Here is an 18,680-nt window from a genome sequence, read left to right as displayed (position 1 = left end):
GCTATAAAACACTCTGACGACAGATTCGACCATTATCCTCATCCACGCACGAGAGCTTTCAAAGTTTGACGCCATGTAGGCTAGTGCTCCTATTTGTTAAACTGTGTGAGCGTTAAGTGAAGCTAACTGGCTGAGGCTTCGCCCGTACAGGCCTCCAAAGACCACAGTTAGTGCTGTTTGCACCGAGTAGCTTGCACCGTGTCACCCTGCTCTGCCGTACCTTACAGTCTCGACTGACAGACCAAGGCTCTTAAATCACTGCTACATGCGAGCCTCGGCTCACAAGGCACACGGCTCTCGGCGTGGGCAGGCCTGGTACAGTGAGCGGGCAGACGGGGCGGAGGCCTGAGTAGAAATAGCCCTCAGTCATAAACATCCTCCTTGAGAGCCAATCAAGGCAGCTCATTAGAGAGGCTGTTTATCCCACATGTCAGCCAGAGTAGTGCCGCACCGCTCGTGGGGGCAATAAAACGACAAGACAAACTCAGATCTCTCCTGATAGCATGGAACAACAGCGCGTCTCTGACATCAGCAGACAGCTGGTCAAAGTTAGCCAGTGGCACTAATATTTGAATTTACTGACGACACCGTTAGAATAATGGCCATGGAAACTGGAGTCTCCTGCCAGCATTGCTCCTTTCAGAGCGGCCTCATTGAAATTCAGCCGGTGTCCCAACTTTGCTGTAGCAACGTCTTCGGACAAAAAAGGTCCTGAGTGCAGACAGGAAAGAGCATGCAGCTGCAGGATGCATCTGTTGGTGGCCCCCGAGGAAGGATGCGGAGAACTCTTCATTCACAAGAGAACCAGGGGTTTCAGGAGAGGGAGAGATGGGTATCTCGTTGCAACATGAAGACAATCTTTCAACACAAGTTTGATCATGCAACAAAACACCCAAAAAAAGTCCAAAATGCACACAGCTCGCACTTCCTGGCAATGCTGCTCATCTCATTTCAGTGTGACAAGAAGTCTGGAAACCTGCTGGCTACACAAAACCACATGAAATGACACAATAACAAGGATATAACACAAGCTAATGCAAACATTTGTTGATCATAAATAATAATACATAAATAAATGTTCTTACTGTTTTACACCTTTGTGGTTGTTTAGCAGTGCTCAAGATCGTAATTCCATGTATGCCAAATAGGATTTTGGCGTAATCCGGTCTTAGTCATAGTTGTAGCGATGACACAATGTGCTATATTTTCTCCCTCATCACAGGATACTAGAACAGCAAACCCCGTCAATACAACCCAGTCACACACCCCCAGGCAGAGGAAGTGCAAGCACACCTTGACAGGATATGCTTAGTTGTACTCTGTGTAACTTCCTCTCTGCAGCTGTACACGAATTTCACCATTGAGATTCAGGGTTGCATAAAGGCGTGATTCCACAGGACATTGCCAGTTCCTGAGCTAAACATCAGTATTGCACGGAAATGAGCTCAGCACTTCCTCTTCTTTATTGTGAGTTTGTGTAAACTCCAATAGTTGTTTCTGTCAAAAACAGAAATCACTGTGATGGCATGTTCAGAGAGAGAGAGACTGGAGCAAAAAAAAAAGGGAAGCCATGTGATGCATTGTTCACGGATGCAATTTGTGAATCTGATCAAAATCCCCCAGAATAGACTCTGCACGACCAGACAGACAAGATTCATAGTCAACATACACAAAATTGCTGAAAAACAAGCAAGTAAATCCTGCGGGGGCTGCCACGAACCAGACGAAAACAAACTATGTAGTCAGTGAATTTGACATAAATCACATGAATAACCTTTAGCCTCTGACATTCTTACTTTCATCACAGCTTGTTACTGAGATGCTAAAAAGGGGTGTGCAAATCTATTTTTAAAAAGCGCCGTCTGTAATTTATTTTAATTCAAGATGGCAATTTTATTCCTCTATGATTTCTAGGCAGCAGTAATGTGGTTTCCAGGATCGGACCACATTATTCTGTCAACACGGCTAGGACAACTGAATTTCCCATTTCTCCCAGTCGTGGAGAACCACTCCACCAGCACATTTTATACACCAGCAGATTGTTAACGTGTTTTGATTTGCTCCGTACACGTGTGTATGTGCAAACCAATACTTTGCTGAGCAGCTCTGTTGTCTAAGTTGGTGTGATCAAACATCCGCTGATCGTCTGATGAGATTAAATCTGATAAGACTGACGAAACATGACTGGTGTTATTACAGAATATGTTAGTCCAGAGGAAAAACTAGAAGTATAATAGGTTGAGAGAAATGATGGAGTTTGACAAGTGAGATATAATTGAGTCATTTACTCAAACAAAAGCAAATGCTATTTGCTTTTGTATCCTTCAGAGAAAAACTGATGACAGGTCTGACAACATGCCGCTTGCAGCAGGCGGTGAGTACCACAACACAGAGGAGGTAAAAGTGTCACAACTATACCTGACATTCAGCTGTGCAGTCCACCATCCGACGGGTGCTTGAGTCTCTGGGGAAGGCAATGAGAAAAATTGTGGGTTAAAAATAACCAGAACAACAGCGGCACTCGTCTCAGTCGGACATCCTCGCCCCGGCGCGTCTCTGCCTCCTCTCTGATCTGTGAAGTGATCTGTCTCAGCCTGCTGATCGCACAACGGCAGGCGGCCGCTTCACATCATTAACATGTCCCGATGAAGAAGCGAGCCCGTGAACGTGTCCTTCAGTGAGGACAGATCCCACACAGGAACTCCGACAGGAGAAGGCAGAGGAGGTGAGGGAGGGAGTGGGGAGAGGAGGTTTAGATGAGTGACAGCATGCTCCTTTGATGAGGGTTTCCTTTTTTGTGACTTTGTATGCAAGGCTGCTCGCGTGTGCCTGGATCAGTGCGTGTGTGTAATGTGTAAGTGTGCGCGTGGGGATGTGTAAAGAGGATGTGGAGGCGGACCCGGCAAGGCTTGCTCATCATCCACTTCACTGTCCAATCACTAAGGAAGCCTCCTGGCGGCACAATGCCTCCCACACATGGCAGACCTCATAACAAATGTCCCTGACACTTACATTAAAGCTTCACTTATTAGACTTGGTATGGCCAGAGTCAGCCCTACAGGCCTCACCGGCTGACGATGGCTGACGATTACTAACAACTGCGCACAGATGACATCACGTAAGCCTAATTCACTACGAGGCTCTAATTACGCTATTCATTAGTAGTTAACACATGCCATATTGAAGGCAAACAGGCTTACAGCTGGGCAAATACTTAGATTTAAGCTGGAGGTTCAGCTGCAAACGGCTGTGTGCTCTACCTCTTGTGGTTGTAACTGTGAGGTCACACCAACTGATATCACCGAGTGTCCAATTTCCTCCTGTGGGGGTTTTTTAAGTAAGAACCAAGCCAACAGCAACCAGTGATATTACACATTTTTACAGACACATATTCACTAAAAATGTCACTAAATCTGCCAAACACACTCATACCTGACGTGTATGTTACTCAGTAACATGTTATATTATTACTTTACCCAGTGATTCTTGGAGTAAGGGGGTAATAACACTTAGTTATTGTGTTACATGACTGCATCTTATAACAACATGAACCCGCAGCAGGTCGTGGAATCTCACATTGGAAAGAATATGCAGAAAATAAAATAAAATTCTGCTTTTCTGCTCATTTTTGTTTCAATAAAGTGGCATCAATTCTTAAAAAAAAACACCAGTTGTTGACTTACGAAAGTAATTTAACAAGTAATGTTACATTTTACTTTTGATACCACGTCACAAGAAACAGCCACATGCTTTACAGGGTTGGAGTATAGCTTATGTTATGTAATATGTATAACTTATTTCACATCCTGAGTCACTTGCCAAACACTGCCTGACAACCAGGACTGGAAATCGGTAAACTAAAAACAATCAGGAGCAGACACCGACCCTCACAGTGGGTGCCTGTGGAATTGGTTCTTACAAAAGTATGTGTAATCGAATCTATCACAAGATAATGCCCACATTAGGCTTATTTGTCAGAGTGCTGAGTGGTTTTTGAGATATGGATGTTAAAAAGAAAAAAAAAATAGACTGCTGCCACACCTGTTCCTTCCTTCCTGCAGCAGCGCAGGCCAAGGCTCTTCATATTCTTACACTGTGAAACTAAACCCTCCCATGCACCGCAAACCTCAGGACATGAATGAATCACTTCAGGGAGTCATCACAAACATGATTTTCATTTTCAAGGAGGGCTTGAGAAACGTGTTTCAGAATGGGACATTTTCTGACAGGTACAAATCCTTCATTTCCTCCCATTAGAAGGACGCAAGACAGAGGACAGGTCCAACTTGGCTCAAAGGGTGACGTTGAGAATATGGCGTGTAACATCCTCTCTGCTAAATTCCCCTCACGTGGAAAAAGGGAGCATAAGACCACTATCTCATGTCTCATCTAAATCCTTTGTCAAGCCTGTTGTCTGTCTAATTCTGGAAATGTTAAGTTGCCAAATGTCTTACTTACAGAAACAGGAACAAAAAGTGACGTGATGTATTAAACATGGGCAAGATTTGAGCTCCTTGGAACAGTATAAGCATAAAATATAGACATAAATATTACTCCCTTTTTCATGCAGATTAATTTCCCTTTATCAACAATGTAGCTGGCTTAAAAGAGAGCATTTCATAAACTCTTAAGGCGTTATGGGACAGACAATATTCTCCATCTATCAAATATGACACCTTGTGGTAACTCCAAACAGGTGTTTTAACAGTAATTTAACAAGATTTCAGACGCTGTAACTACACGGGCTGCACAATGAACCATTCAAATATGTTACGTAAAGGCAAACATGGCAGCGTGGTATTTATTAAAGTGATCCAGGTGTCCATTCACTGAGGAGTTTCATGCTCTCAGTGTTGATTAATTGTGATGTCCATGGTTTGATCTGTGCTCTCTGTTGTCACGAGCCAGTTTCTGTCCCCCTCTCCCTCTCTCTCTCCCTCCCCCCCCCAGGATGTAAGTCAGGTAAAGTGATATGAAGAGGGGAGAATGATCCCAGCTGGACGGGATAAATCAAACAAAAGCCATGGACTATACAATACATCAAAGGGCATCATGTGCTTTGTCGAAACGGCACCACACGCTTCTCATGCTCGGCATGTATCTCACGGCTGGAATGAACATGTCTCGACACATTTCATTAATCTTGTGAGATTAGGATTACATTGTTTCTTAGAACCTGATATAGGTCAAGAGTTGTTGTTGTATATTCCAGCACCATGAGCGTGGTCACATCTGTAACCACGTGTCACTGCTTCCTTTGTGGTGACCTCATAGATCACAAACAAAAACACACGCTTATGGCAGTTTGTTTGTTTTTTCCCAGAAATACTGGATCCATCACTCGGGGGCAGCTGTGATCATGTGTCACATGAACATGTAGCACGTAAATAACCCACTTATTTATGTATTAGTATTATTAGTATTATTAATGTTTATTACCAATTTATCATGCCATCAGTTAGTTCATAAAATGTGTAAAATAAAAATGCAGTTTACTGTCATAGTGGATAAAAGAAAGAAGTTAGTCGCATTTAGAAAATCTTTGATTATCAAAATAGCTGAGGATTCATCTATTAGTTCATTACTAAACCATACCTAGGTTTTATTTTGTTTTCTTGCTTTTATATCATAATCTTCAAACTTTACTTCACTCTCACTTGCTTTTCTGTGATGTTTTTTCCCCGTTTTCTTTTATTTTGACACCTCATGTTCTGAATTTATGCCATTTTTTGGCTTGCAGGTCAAAGCAAGTCTTATTAAAAGTGCTGTATAAATATTATTGTTAGCGTTAGTTGTTGTAGGCGTAGTAGTAAGCACTGAGTGATTGTTTAATACACCGTTAAAAGGCAGACAAGTGGCATCCATGTACTACAGGCTGTGTATCACAACAAATGTCAAAAACATGTTGTGATTTTCAAGGTTGAGGTTTTTCTTAATAAACATACACTGACAATGATGAACTCTAATCCATCACTACATTAACAGCAGCAAAGCAATGACTGGATGCAACAGTGAACACTGCAGTTTGAGTGTAGGCATGGAGAGAAGGAGACACACAGAGGGAGAGAGAGAGGGGGGGATGTGCCAAGCACATGTATGATCCATCAAGCTCCCAAAGCACCCGAATGAAAAAAAACAACTAAAAAAACAGGACAAAGTGCACAGCTGCAGGTTTTTCCACACACACACACAGTGGATGCAGTGGTGCAGGGTCGAGCTGAGTCTTTACGTCCGACACGACATGAATGAGAAGTTTGAGGCTGTTGTGGCTCGCGCTGCGGCAAGCGACAACTTTGCAGCTCCTACTACTTACTACTCACCATTTCAGCACACGGTGGATGAAAACGCGTCTGCCGCCGCGGAGAAAGCGTTTCCACGAGTCAGTTTAGCCGGCGTGAAGGATGAAGCTGAAGGTGCAACGCTGTCTGTGTACGCCACTGGAAAAAAACACATCCATTGGTTTTTTCTGTTCTTTCTTTTTTTCTTCTTTCCTTTTCTCGGGAGATTTACGAGGAAAAGGGGTCTCGCTGTGAATACGGACGCACAGCGCATGCGCAGACTGCGGTCATCCTTGGATGCTCTCTGCGTCTCTGTTGTATAAAACGTGATGAACCATCTCTTTGGTTTTAAATGGGAATAAATGAGCTTCTACTCATCAATAAAATCTACAAATGTTATGATATGTTTTCATGCAAACATCACTGCTGCACAGAAACGATTTTATTTTAGAAAAACAATGTGAGGATGTTAATATGATGAATAAAATTATATATAAATCCATATAAAGAAACACTTCGGATGTCATTTTGGTAAGACCTCTTTACAAAGGGTGTATACATATTGAATGGAAGCAAATCTCAGGACCTGAGACATAAAGTGAAGTTTCCTGTTTAATCCACTGACCCTATCTCATTTAGTAATGAAGGCCTAAACGCACATTAGTCTATACATTTATACACATCAGACTAATGTATAATAGGGTGCAAGAAAAAAAGAAGAGATACTACAGCATTATTGTGTTATAAATGTTCAGTCCTAACATTAACACAAGTCACCGGTTTCAATGTTATGGCTGACGAGTGTAATCCCACAAAAAAATCTCCTTATCTTTTGCAGTCATTTTGTTATCTTATCTGCCAAAACACTTGTGCCTAAGCACTTGGATCCAAGTTACAGTAACTGCCAAAAAAAACAACAACACACTCCTGAAAACTTGTGTTGAGATAATTATAGGCCTTGCAGTATTTAAACATGAGCATGTTGCATGTTATATTAACATTATTTGTGTCCTGTTTATCCGAATTGCCGTTGCAACATTATCAGCTAAATATTTGGGCTTGAATGATGATGATGACGATTTGGGGAAATTATCTGAAATGAAAGTGATTGCAATGTGCAATGTCATGTTTTAATCATGTTCAGACACAAATTCATAGAGATTTTAAAGTTGTGATCAGTTACACAATTTAAATAAATAACCGTTTTTAAAGTTGTTATGGTTCTCCATCATCCAGGACATTACAATCTCAAATCTGTCTGTGTTGAATACATTTATTAAAACAGATAACTTTGCCATGTTATGGTCAGTATAACAAGCCCTAAATGTACATTAATAGCACAGTTATATAGTTATAGTAATTCCACCATGTTATTTGAGGATGTCTTAACATGTGTTTAATGTTAGTGATGTTTCATTAGCCTGTGCTTCATAAATACAGCAGCTCAATCATTCTCCCTGTAGTATTGTCCATTTCTATTTAGTAGCTAACAATTAGTGTAAGCCAAGCCAAACAGCAGAAACAATTAGTCTACGGATGGGGAATCAGGCTGCAGAGGCCTCCAAAGATCGTGGTGCAAACAAAAAAAAATAGTTGTGCTCCTTGTAAACACGCACCCAGGCGCCTCATTACCAAGTGAATGGATGATGAGCTGTCAGGTAACAAGTCTTGAGGACGCATGTCAATTTCCTTTAATGTTCTCAGCTACTTGTTAAACACAAAAGGGGGTGGGTGAGGGTATATATATAAGACAAGCCTAATCTGCCAGCAGAAGAATTTGTCATTAACCTCGAACATGCGCTCATTGGGAACGGTGGATGTGGCGCTGCACGCATCTCTGCTGACGCTGCTGCTGGCGCAGGGGATCCATAAATCCAAGGATGGAGTCTACGTGCGGCCGCTGCATCGACTCTCTGTGCTGGAAAGATCCAGCGCCTTTCACCTGCCAACTTACATGGTTCATCTCTACAGGAACTTCAAGTCCAACTTCTCCAGACCCATGGATGTAACCAAGGCCAGGGCAGCAGACACAGTGAAGAGCGTGATGGCTAAAAGTAAGACTTTTATCATTCAAAACAAATATATATATGTATATATGTGTGTATATATATACATATATATACACACACATGTTATTCAAGGGCCAGAAATAAGGATTTAAGTGCGAGATTCTGTCCTGGGGTTCAAACTCACATCTTCTCCTTAAGATGTTAGTTGTTTTGTTTTTTTCTTTTGACTGAAGTTGTCCTGTCAAATCTGTGTGCCAGACGACCTCAGAGGGCTTCAATCCACATCGCGGGGATCAGCGTGTGAAAAGGCCGCTTTTCTGTCTAATTCTCAAAGCAAACCTCCTTTTCCTTAAATAGGTGATGTTGATTAGATACCTCGCCAGACATCCCCCTATACAAATCTCGTGTTAAGTCAAATCCACAACTTCCCTCAGTTCTTTTTCACACTTGGCTTGATTAGATTAGAGCTCGGGATTTAATGGTGGCACAAGCAGCTCCCAGAAAAAGAGGAGAGTCCTGTCTGCTTCTGCTCGAGGTGTTAGAGTTATTACCTGTTTGTCTGACTGAGGATATGCAGAAGCCGCGGACACACACACACACACGCACTGATTGGTTTCGGCTCCGTGTTCGGTCTGAGTAGATTAATAGCGGGGATGGTTTGCACGTTTTGATCAACACTTCAGCCCTAAATGGCCCAATTGCGGTGCACAATACATTAGTGAAATGTTTAAAATGCTTTAATCCTATAGATTAATTTGAACCACACCTGTTCACTGCATCACAATAGACCCTCCACACCCTCATTACACATGTGGGTGCAGCACTTGTTGTCCTTCACTGGAACAATGACTGGATTATAGTTTTCAGAGGCTTTGGCTCTTCATGCATTCATCTTGGAGCTATAGAAAAGAAAATATTTAACACAATCAAATTGCTTAACAGGAGACTTATTAATCGATATACTGACAATTTCTGCAATTTATATTAAGTTTTTCTATAATATAGACAAATAATCTTTGAGTTCCTGCATCATCTCGTGCTATCTTCTATCAAACAATACTGTTTTGAAGTTTTATTGATGTATTACTAAAGATTGACAAAACATATGGTTTTATTATTGCACATTTGACATTTGCTTGTTCTTCTGTACACAGTACACAGATTCTGTTAGGTGTGGCATTTTCATAAGGTCTAAAATATAGTTCAATTTATATATCCATCCACTTTCTTTATACTTTATAAGTCCAGTTGTCTACATCTACACTCTTGGAGATTCAATGACCTGCATGACTAAGAACATTCACAAATATTGAGTTATGATATGCATCATGACAAAGTGTGAACCTGTATATGATACCAATCTCTCTCCTCACTTCATCAGGTTTGACATACAGACACAGGCACTGGGTTGTGACCTTTGATCTCCACACCCTGCTGGCCGAGGAGCAGATCCAGGCTGCAGAGCTGAGGATCAGCCTCCCTAGTGCTCACAACATCTCTGTGAAGGTCTATCACCAGCAGGGCCAGGCATGCCATGTGCACAAGAGCTGCCCAGAAAAGCAGCTGGTGGGGCTGCTCACAAAATCATCACTGGTCACTTCATCGCACAGTTGGAAAGTGTTCAACATGACCACTCTTCTCTTGGATTGGCTCAGACAGAAATCGACCGCGAGAATCCGGCACAGGAGAGTGTCAAGAAGAAGGAAAGCGGTAGAGACAAAGAGAGGCCTGTCACCCCCTGACCAGCCTGTCTATGTGGCGAGTGCAGGGAAAGAGCAGGATGTTAGTGACCAGGCCTTTCTGGTCATCTTTTCGCACACTGGCTCAGATGAAAACTCAAAGGCCAAAGCAAGCTTACTTCATACAGCTGAACAATCCAAGTTCTTGTCCCCTGCTGAAATCAAAAAGGCTCGTTGGCCAAAGAGGCGCAGGAGCAAACGGGGCCAGAGAGAACAAACAGTGAGAAGCCCGCAGGTGTCCAAAAAAGCTAGTGAAAAATCTCTCTGTCGCAAAGTTGATCTGCATGTAGACTTTAACCAAATAGGCTGGGGGTCCTGGATCATCTTTCCGAAACGGTATAATGCATACCGCTGTGAAGGTTCCTGCCCTGGTCCTCTGGGAGAAGATCTTAATCCAACAAACCATGCTTATATGCAGGTGAGTATTTTTCAGAAAACATAAATCATGTGAAATCTTGGAAATGTCTTGTCTAACTTATGAATCATCTTTATTTTGGCATTTACAATTTAAAACACTTTTTTTTATTAGAAGATGTTTGGAGAAAATAGAAGATAATTTGTAATGACTAAGGTGAACTGTGAATTCAGCATAATGCTTGAATACTTTATTATTCCCCTGGGGCATTAATTAATACAGCAAAACCTTAACAGAAACATGTTATACATACACATGTATGGGTAGATGGGAGTAAGTCTGTTTTCATGGCAAACAATTAATCAGCTATTATTTAGATATAACATAATTAGTTTAACAGTTTTTAACAATCAATTTCTTCTTACTTTTCCAGAGTTTACTGAAACATTACCACCCTGAAAGAGCGGTGTCACCCTGCTGTGCTCCGACCAAAATGAGCCCGCTAAGCATGTTGTACTACGAGAACGGCGAGATGCTCCTTCGCCATCATGAAGACATGATCGTAGACGAGTGTGGCTGCCAGTGACTTCTACAAGCATGGCCTGTGTTGCGGAGCAAAAAAAGTGTGTGAAACAATAGAGACACTTAGCCAGTAGGAAAAAGCTCTTTTATTATTTGACACTGTGCATTATGAGACTCTATCTGATCAGTGTGCAGAGGCAGTAAGGAGAATATTGTGAGGTTAACATGAGCTGAAACACACACTCATTACAGTAAGCATCAAGCTCACCAGCTGTGAACAGAGCAAGAGCTAATGCAAAATTTGATTCTCCTTTACTTATACAATCAATGCAAACATGAAATGGCAATGTTTCTGAATATTACAGCACTGTTCTATTGTACATGACTACCATTTGTGTTACTGTGAATTAATGTATATTTATTGTAAATATTAAAATTAAATGTATATTTATGTACATTTTGCATAAAGAATATGTATTCCCTGATGCTGTATTGTTTCTTATTTAATTGTTTTTCATGTGATCACATAAATTACCTGCATTAAACAATAAGATACCAGGAATATTGAGAAACACTAACACAAGCTGAGCAAAATCCAGTACATACGGTGATGTGGCTGCTAAACAGTAACAATGCTGAACTCATTGTATTCAAATGCTTTGAAAATCCACTGAGTCATCAGGAATTTGCCAGAGTCATGACAGTAACAGTGGTCAAACTGGGAATAGTCGACCAGGACTCAAGGGTAAGACATCAATATAGCCTCAGGCAAATATAGAATACATATTTTATTATTACTGTAATGTCCAGGCTGGTTTGGCACATATACGACTTGAAGTTGAGGAAGTGAATGTTCAGCTGACAGAAAAAAAACTAAATGAAAACCATTTTATTAGTTATTTTTCAAGCAAAGGTACTGGGAAAAAAGTCAAACATTCTCTTGTTTTTGCCTCTCTGGATTCAAAACTGTATAGTATACTGATTGTTTTTAGGGGGGAGGGTTGAACTGTGGGTCAGGTGAGAAAAGATTAAAAGACATCACCTTAATTGTGATTTTTTTGACATTTTATAGACTGAAGATTAATCAGAATGTAAATAATAACCTGCAAATGATAGAGAAATAAATGTTAGGTGTTGTTTCAGGCCTAAAATAATGTATATATACAGTAGCTCTGATTCAATTAAAAGCATAATTCGGATATGAAACCTCTAAATAGATAAAATGAGCATGACTGAAAGGTATTCCTTAAACAATGTTATTTCTTGTTAAAAGTTACAGCCTTTGAAATGCTCATTTACTAACCTATATCAACTGAGTTCCACCATCTGCAACATGACAGCGCAGTACTGACACTCGCCATGTTTCCTCTCTGTAGCCTGAAGCTAATGTTACATTCTGACATGGCTAATTCATGTCAGAATGTAGCAACAACTTTTTGCCCAGTCTGTTACCTACTACACGTGTGACAAACGGTTATCACTTTTCTGATAGATATCAGAACTTTTAGGTGATTTCTCCTCGACGAAGGCTAAAAATAACCAACTTTCTAAATTAGACTGTGGCTGAGCAGGCATAGCTAATGTTAGCTAAGGCTAGCAGCTGCTGGGTTCTGTAAAAGGAGCTTCCAGTTCGGGTAAGTGGCTTCTTCTTGTCGTGGTGTAAACGAAACACGAATGAATTAATGCCAATGTATTGCTCAACATGCTGCCTTTGTGTTATATTATCAGTGCAGGTCTGTGGCACAGTAAACCTAGTAAACGTTGTCCTGCCATGTTGCTGCTAGACTTCAAATCACAAATCTTTAATGTAAACTGAGTAACAGCAAGATGCCACACTGGGTAAATGAGATAATGTAATATTGTGATGTGTCAAGCAGTGAGACAATACATAATAGACCAAAACTCCCTATATTTAGCTTACTGTAGATTATTAAAACTACATTTTGTCAATACGAGTAATCTACATTTTGGGACTTCAGTAGTTGACTGTAAATTTTGGGACACTAATTATTTATTTGTTTACTTTTACTTGAACCCACTTGTAATAAAATTGTGTAATTGTTTCTTAAGTGTGATTTTCTATATTCTCCCTTAAGGTAGAGATATGGCAGAGGCAGTTGCAAATGTGGCCCGCAGGATTAATGCAACCGTAGAAGATGGGAAAGATAGTTTGGGTATGATATTCTTCACACAAAGTTTTTTTCTTCTGACTCAATTTTTTGTTTTCCTGCATATGAATGAATAGCTCTGATTCAGTATTGTTTGCTGCTATTTCGCATTTCACCAGCAGATGGTGACAGAGATTTAGTTTTGTGTAACCAAGAGTTGAAATCCCAAAGTTTTTGTCCTTCACATAGTGTATATTTAACTGCGTTTTTCATCATTCACCATCTACCGCTTTATTCTCTACATGAGGGTCGCAGGGCCGCTGGTGCCAATCCCAACTGACATAGGGGGAATGGTGGGGGCAAACCCTGGACAGCTTGCCAATCCATTGCAGGGCCACAGAGACAAACAACCATTTACTGTCACACTCACACCTCTAGGCAATTTAGATTGTCCAATTAAACTCGGCATGTTTTTGGAATGAGAACATGTAAACTCCTTGCAGAATCCTCTAGTTCCAACCGGGTCGTGAACCCGGGTCTTCGGCAACCAGCGCTAACCACTACACCAACTGTACATACTGTATATTATACTGCTATGTGAGTGATTACAATTTCATAATCTTGTTGTTCTTCCCTGCAGATTTGTCAAACTGCAAGCTAATTTCTTTCCCAGATGGTGTGTTCAAGGTTCTGAGGAGTGTCTCAGAAAACATCCACGTTGTCACATTGGCTGACAATGAGATGAAGTCCATTTCTAGTAAATTCTTTTCAACCTTCACCCAGCTAAGAGGTAGTGGATTACAAATACACTATAGCTGCAAAACAAAATTGTGCCGTTGTTTGCAATATGGACACAAACTCTATTTACTGACACAGAATAAGGTTTACTTATATTTTGAAATATTTTGCAGAGCTGGACCTGCGAGGCAATGTTCTCACCAAACTGCCGGACATTGTGGGAGAAATGGAGCATTTGATTAGCATCAGTCTGGCTAATAACAGCTTCACCGTCTTCCCAGACAAGCTCACTGAGATAGCCACACTGGAGAGGATTGACCTGGAGGGAAATACCATCACTGGTAATAAAAGTAACATACTGAGACATGGTCTGTGTGATGGAGAAGTTTTTATATATTCGAAGATTTAATTTAATAATGTGTTTCATGTATTTTTCCACAGAAATTCCAGTGGAGAAGCTGTCTGCCATGCCAGCACTGAAGTGGCTTAACGTGAAGTCTAACCCCTTGGACTCAAACACTCAGTCTGCTCTGCAGTCTCCCCACCAGTTTGAAGTTCTGTCCACGACAGAGTCCTAAATAGTGCTATATCTGATGTGTTCACCACTCAATGACTGCATGCAGTGTGCCTTTGACTCCTTCAGTTTGATGCTTGGAAACACAATACTTGAATATAACCTTGATGCTGTATATGAAAAATGAATTACAGGTGTGTAAGAATGGCATTCTCCTCACTTAATTTTACCCCCTGCGGGAGACTAATTTGTTGTCGTATACCTAGTAGGATACTTGCAATTCATTATTTATTACTTTTGGTAGTATGAAAGGTTTTCAATTAAATTTTATACACAGTAAGCTCAGTAGTCTTGTTCATTGTTGTATTGTCTTTAACATAGGACTGGTTTAACAAAAACAAATGAAATAAAACAAGGGCACAAAGTTCAATTTATTCAACAAATTTCATAAGCTACCATTAAAACAGTGAAGTGGAGTATAAAGAAAATACTTAATACGGAAAGTATCTAAAAGTAGGCTCATAAGCATGTTATCAAATCCTTGCATAAGCAAGAAGTCATGACATGGGCACACCCCCTAATCCTGCTTTGTTAATTGGTTTAAGGCTAACCCCAGTCAGCTCCATCTGTTTTTGTCCAAAAAGAACATTCAAGGGCCTCAGCTTTACAACAGGGAGATGGAAAACAAGACACCTCACATCCATCTGCAGTGTGGAGTCTGTGTTAGTAAAGGAGGATTAGCTGTTGATTACTCTTCAGAGAAATGTTGCTTCTCCCAGTCGTTTGTTCACTTCTGTTTGCTTCAGATGTCAGAGCGGGACACAATCAGACTTCAGTGTCCATGAGGAGATAAACGCTGGCCATTATGGTTCTGTCATCTGGTCCTTACACTCATACAGCAGCTCTGTTGTCAAATGCAGGCAGCTGGCATGTCTCTAACCTTGGCGTAATCAGTGCGCATGTCTGCTCCTCTGCCTCAGTGACCGCCTGTCAGTCAGGAGCCGCTTAGTCCTCCTGAGTTAGTGCACACACACTCACTCTACAGAGGTAGAAACCGACAAGAGACATGAGCTTTGCCATCGAGGAGAGGGGCAGGCCCAACACCACGGAGTACAGGGTGTTTTTCAGTAAGCACGGCTCTTTGAATGAACTAGTTTGTCAATTAGATGGAAATAATCCCTTCATGGATTATGCATAGTAGTGTCTGTGGCGGTCCTCTGTTTTCCAGGTCCTAGTATCTTCAGGGGTTAACCTTAGTCCAGTTACTTCTAGCTAACCCCTGAAGTTTATGCAGAGTATTGTAGTACTGTAGTCCCTTGATAAAAAAGCTGTTGTTGGTGATTTAATTTTTATAGTGTTCTTGACCTTACACTGTACACTTCTTTAACACAGAAAATTCGGAGGGTAAATACATCTCACCATTCCACGACATACCCATCTATGCAAATGAAGCAGAGGTGAGCATCAGTGTCTGCTACAGGACTTGTTTGATTCTCTGGAAAAAGAAAATAGACGCTTTTGTGCCATATTGGGTTTACAGTCTGAGGATCACACCTATACAAGTGCACAGATTTCCTTTTTATTAAATTATTTATTCATTTTGCAGCTCCTGTTGCTTTTTTGGTTCCATGCGGGTGTAGCAAGAATAGTTTTGTACATAAATGTAAAACACTGCTCTAATTGTGCTGTCTAGTTGTATGTGCTGTGTTAAGTTAGTTTTAAGTTATTCATCTATGAATCTCGTATACTGTACATACAGCTAATCTTGAATAGATTAAGTTTACATTTATGCATGGTTTGTAATTGCTGCCGTTCGTCTTCTATTTCTGAGAAATTGATTTAAAATGGGGGGGAGAAATTATTAATCAAAATTGCATTGGATTGCAGAATATTTTTCATGCTGTCGTGGAGGTTCCAAGATGGAGTAACGCAAAGATGGAGGTATATATGTTTACATTTTTTTTTGTGGTGTAGATTTTAAATAAATCTAGTCTACAGTCTACAGAGAAAGTGGTATCTCCCATTTGATATGATGCATTATGTGCATTGTACAGCAATGATATGACCGCAATATCTCATCTAATATATAAACTGAACATTACATATAACAATTGTCTTTGTCATTTAAAGTCAATGGTTATGATGTTTTTTTGAAACCGAAACAGTACTGTCTCTTCTGATTTTAATTGTGTTCTTTGTGCCTGTATTTGATACCAGATTGCCACCAAAGACCCACTGAATCCACTGATACAAGATGTGAAGAAGGGGAATCTTCGTTACGTAGCCAATGTGTTTCCTCACAAAGGTTACATCTGGAATTATGGAGCTATTCCACAGGTACGTCCAACACGGGCCATATTTATTTAAAAAATAACAGGAAACCAAAAGTCTCTGCTCCATCAAACATCTTTCTCTGCTTTCTATTTTGACAGACGTGGGAAGACCCAAATCACAAGGACAGTGACACAGGATGCTGTGGAGACAATGATCCTATTGACATATGTGACATAGGAAATAAGGTCTTGAAAAATATTTATGGCTCATGGAGGCACAAAAATCTACTTTACTGTTTGAGAGGTTTACAAAAATATGTGTTGTATTCCCAGGTGTGCTCACGAGGAGAGATAATCAAAGTGAAGGTTTTGGGGACTCTGGCTTTGATCGATGAGGGGGAAACAGACTGGAAGGTCATCGTGATCAACACAGAGGATCCCGAAGCCTCCGACTTTAACAGTATGAATATATACACAAGGTTCTCCATGCTGTCAAAACTGTAATGGCACCATTTCAGTTTAGTTACAGTCTTCTCCTCGTTGTTGATGTCGATTGGTTGCAGGTATCGATGATGTGAGACGGCTCAAGCCTGGATATCTAGAGGCAACGGTTGATTGGTTCAAAAGATATAAAGTTCCAGATGGGAAACCTGAAAACCAGTTTGCTTTCAACGCCGAGTTCAAGGACAGGGTAAACCTTTTCAGATTCTATTCACAGATTCTATTTTAAACATTCATTTATTGTTTCTCTTTTATCTTATGTACCTTAACATTTCCTTGAATATCAATGCGTTCACAGTGGATGAAAATGATGAAAGTGTGCCGCTGTTTTTCAGGACTTTGCTATTAAAACAGTAAAGAGCACCCATGAATTCTGGAAGGCACTGATCTCTACGAAGACAAGTGCTGGTGAATTGAAGTGGTGAGCACTTCATATTCAAAAACATAAACTCTGTTATGCAACCACGTGTCACTATGACACGTGGTATTCACTGTGACAATTGCTGTTTCATTCAGGATAATTATATAGCAGTGACTGAGTGATTATATGCTTTTCCAGGTGCGTCTCACTGTTAAAGCTGAAATGATTTGCTTTGTTTCATCCCTTTCTTGTGACAGCATGAACACAAGTGTCTCAGACAGTCCGTTCTGCTGCTCTGCTGGAGACGCAGAGGCTGTGGTTAAATCTGTAAGTCTGTTTTACTTCCACATTCATGTTGGCTCTCACAAACTATTATGGAAAGACAGAAAAATATTGATGGCATTTTTCTTGTAGACCAGTTCTGAAGAAAAACTATTTTTGAACAGCAGTGAATGAGTCCAAAATACTGAGGCTACAAATGTGTCATCTATAATGATCTTTAAAGGGCACGTGTTAAAACAAAAGTAGCACAATTTAATGATTCCACAAACTTACAGGCGTGTGCGTCTGGACCTGAAGATCCTATTCCAAGTTCAGGTGGGTGTTCATTTTACTTCAGCCACTGCTTTTTTGTTGTTGTTACACCATTAAAATCACATGCTTAATTATTCTTCAGTTGACAAGTGGTTCTACCTTGAGAAGTGAGAAGAGAAAGTCCAGGAAGAAACATGAAGATTTCCCCCCCGTGTGGTGCTGTCATGCTGATGTTTGTTCTGTGTAAAATTCAGACTAAAGCACAATCCTTCTTTTTCGTCATCTATGTTGTTGGACACAGTCCCATAAGTAATAAACCTCACTTCATCCCAGGCTCTCGTGTGTTGTTTTGATTATCATTATGATTTTAAAATGAGTTTACCTACAGAAACACAAATATATCGTGTCCTGCCTTTAATCTATGACAAGAGGCACCCTGTTATTTCTGTACAACCCACCATGGTCCAGAAATGATCATGGAAGGATGATAAATGCATAGTAGTACATTGCTTTTGTGCAACTTCAACAATTTATTTAGTGTTTCCCAAAGTGTAATAGCCACTTGACAGTACAAGATACTGTCAAGTGGCTATTAATTAAATATTAATTTAAGCCTTCTACCGTGAAAGCCACAGGAAGCTTCTGTAAGCTTCAATAAGTTGATATATTCATTTACAATGTGGTTAGTAATAGTTGGCAACTCATGGAAAAACCTAATGGGATCCTGATAATGTCATAAAGCCTTTAT

General features: G+C 40.5%; 4 protein-coding genes across 7 annotated transcripts in view; 3 read left to right on the top strand and 1 right to left on the bottom strand.

Moving 5' to 3' along the window:
* pald1a (phosphatase domain containing paladin 1a) overlaps positions 1 to 6,536 on the bottom strand; it is a 47,237-nt gene extending 40,701 nt beyond the window's left edge. Inside the window, exons 1-2 of one of the 3 annotated variants that reach the window (XM_044013780.1) lie at positions 6,321 to 6,536; positions 2,419 to 2,464 (exon numbers count right to left, since the gene is read on the bottom strand). The gene's annotated coding sequence lies outside the window, so the exon portion shown is untranslated. Of the gene's footprint in view, positions 1 to 1,085; positions 1,227 to 2,418; positions 2,858 to 6,320 lie in introns of those variants that run through there. The other 2 variants (XM_044013779.1, XM_044013781.1) reach the window with 2 other exon arrangements.
* Positions 6,537 to 8,073: 1,537 nt separating this feature from the next.
* On the top strand, positions 8,074 to 11,331 carry ndr2 (nodal-related 2). Its single transcript, XM_044014499.1, has 3 exons — positions 8,074 to 8,332; positions 9,669 to 10,444; positions 10,815 to 11,331. The coding sequence occupies exons 1-3, from the start codon at positions 8,074 to 8,076 to the stop codon at positions 10,965 to 10,967; spliced, it is 1,188 nt and encodes a 395-aa protein (XP_043870434.1). The 3' UTR covers positions 10,968 to 11,331.
* A 248-nt stretch (positions 11,332 to 11,579) lies between these two features.
* lrrc20 (leucine rich repeat containing 20) lies at positions 11,580 to 14,473 on the top strand. 2 transcript variants are annotated; one of them, XM_044014734.1, is made up of 5 exons: positions 11,580 to 11,648; positions 13,000 to 13,077; positions 13,652 to 13,801; positions 13,923 to 14,090; positions 14,191 to 14,473. In XM_044014734.1, the coding sequence occupies exons 2-5, from the start codon at positions 13,008 to 13,010 to the stop codon at positions 14,325 to 14,327; spliced, it is 525 nt and encodes a 174-aa protein (XP_043870669.1). In that variant the 5' UTR covers positions 11,580 to 11,648; positions 13,000 to 13,007; the 3' UTR covers positions 14,328 to 14,473. The 2 variants fall into 2 exon arrangements, with proteins under 2 accessions (XP_043870669.1, XP_043870668.1); XM_044014733.1 differs by lacking the exon at positions 11,580 to 11,648 and adding an exon at positions 12,269 to 12,537.
* An 82-nt stretch (positions 14,474 to 14,555) lies between these two features.
* ppa1a (inorganic pyrophosphatase 1a) lies at positions 14,556 to 18,265 on the top strand. The gene is made up of 11 exons (XM_044014732.1): positions 14,556 to 15,390; positions 15,656 to 15,720; positions 16,151 to 16,204; positions 16,481 to 16,600; positions 16,696 to 16,782; positions 16,870 to 16,996; positions 17,100 to 17,227; positions 17,373 to 17,458; positions 17,656 to 17,725; positions 17,956 to 17,995; positions 18,075 to 18,265. The coding sequence occupies exons 1-11, from the start codon at positions 15,330 to 15,332 to the stop codon at positions 18,101 to 18,103; spliced, it is 867 nt and encodes a 288-aa protein (XP_043870667.1). The 5' UTR covers positions 14,556 to 15,329; the 3' UTR covers positions 18,104 to 18,265.
* The last annotated feature ends 415 nt before the right edge of the window (positions 18,266 to 18,680 follow it).

This window comes from Solea senegalensis, linkage group LG18 (assembly GCF_019176455.1).
Source record: "Solea senegalensis isolate Sse05_10M linkage group LG18, IFAPA_SoseM_1, whole genome shotgun sequence".
NCBI lineage: Eukaryota > Metazoa > Chordata > Actinopteri > Pleuronectiformes > Soleidae > Solea > Solea senegalensis.
The sequence above is the reverse complement of the archived record's forward strand: the minus strand, read 5'-3'. Positions and strand labels throughout refer to the sequence as shown.

What these genes read in the sequence shown, in the direction of transcription:
- ndr2 (XM_044014499.1), top strand. Translation starts at nt 8,074, where the DNA reads ATGCGCTCATTGGGAACGGTGGATGTGGCGCTGCACGCATCTCTGCTG. An exon ending in GAAGAGCGTGATGGCTAAAA is followed by an intron (nt 8,333 to 9,668) that starts GTAAGACTTTTA and finishes TCACTTCATCAG; the next exon opens with GTTTGACATACAGACACAGG. An exon ending in CAAACCATGCTTATATGCAG is followed by an intron (nt 10,445 to 10,814) that starts GTGAGTATTTTT and finishes TTACTTTTCCAG; the next exon opens with AGTTTACTGAAACATTACCA.
- lrrc20 (XM_044014734.1), top strand. Translation starts at nt 13,008, where the DNA reads ATGGCAGAGGCAGTTGCAAATGTGGCCCGCAGGATTAATGCAACCGTA. An exon ending in AGATGGGAAAGATAGTTTGG is followed by an intron (nt 13,078 to 13,651) that starts GTATGATATTCT and finishes TCTTCCCTGCAG; the next exon opens with ATTTGTCAAACTGCAAGCTA. An exon ending in GGAGGGAAATACCATCACTG is followed by an intron (nt 14,091 to 14,190) that starts GTAATAAAAGTA and finishes ATTTTTCCACAG; the next exon opens with AAATTCCAGTGGAGAAGCTG.
- ppa1a (XM_044014732.1), top strand. Translation starts at nt 15,330, where the DNA reads ATGAGCTTTGCCATCGAGGAGAGGGGCAGGCCCAACACCACGGAGTAC. An exon ending in ATTATGGAGCTATTCCACAG is followed by an intron (nt 16,601 to 16,695) that starts GTACGTCCAACA and finishes CTATTTTGACAG; the next exon opens with ACGTGGGAAGACCCAAATCA. An exon ending in CAGAGGCTGTGGTTAAATCT is followed by an intron (nt 17,726 to 17,955) that starts GTAAGTCTGTTT and finishes ACAAACTTACAG; the next exon opens with GCGTGTGCGTCTGGACCTGA.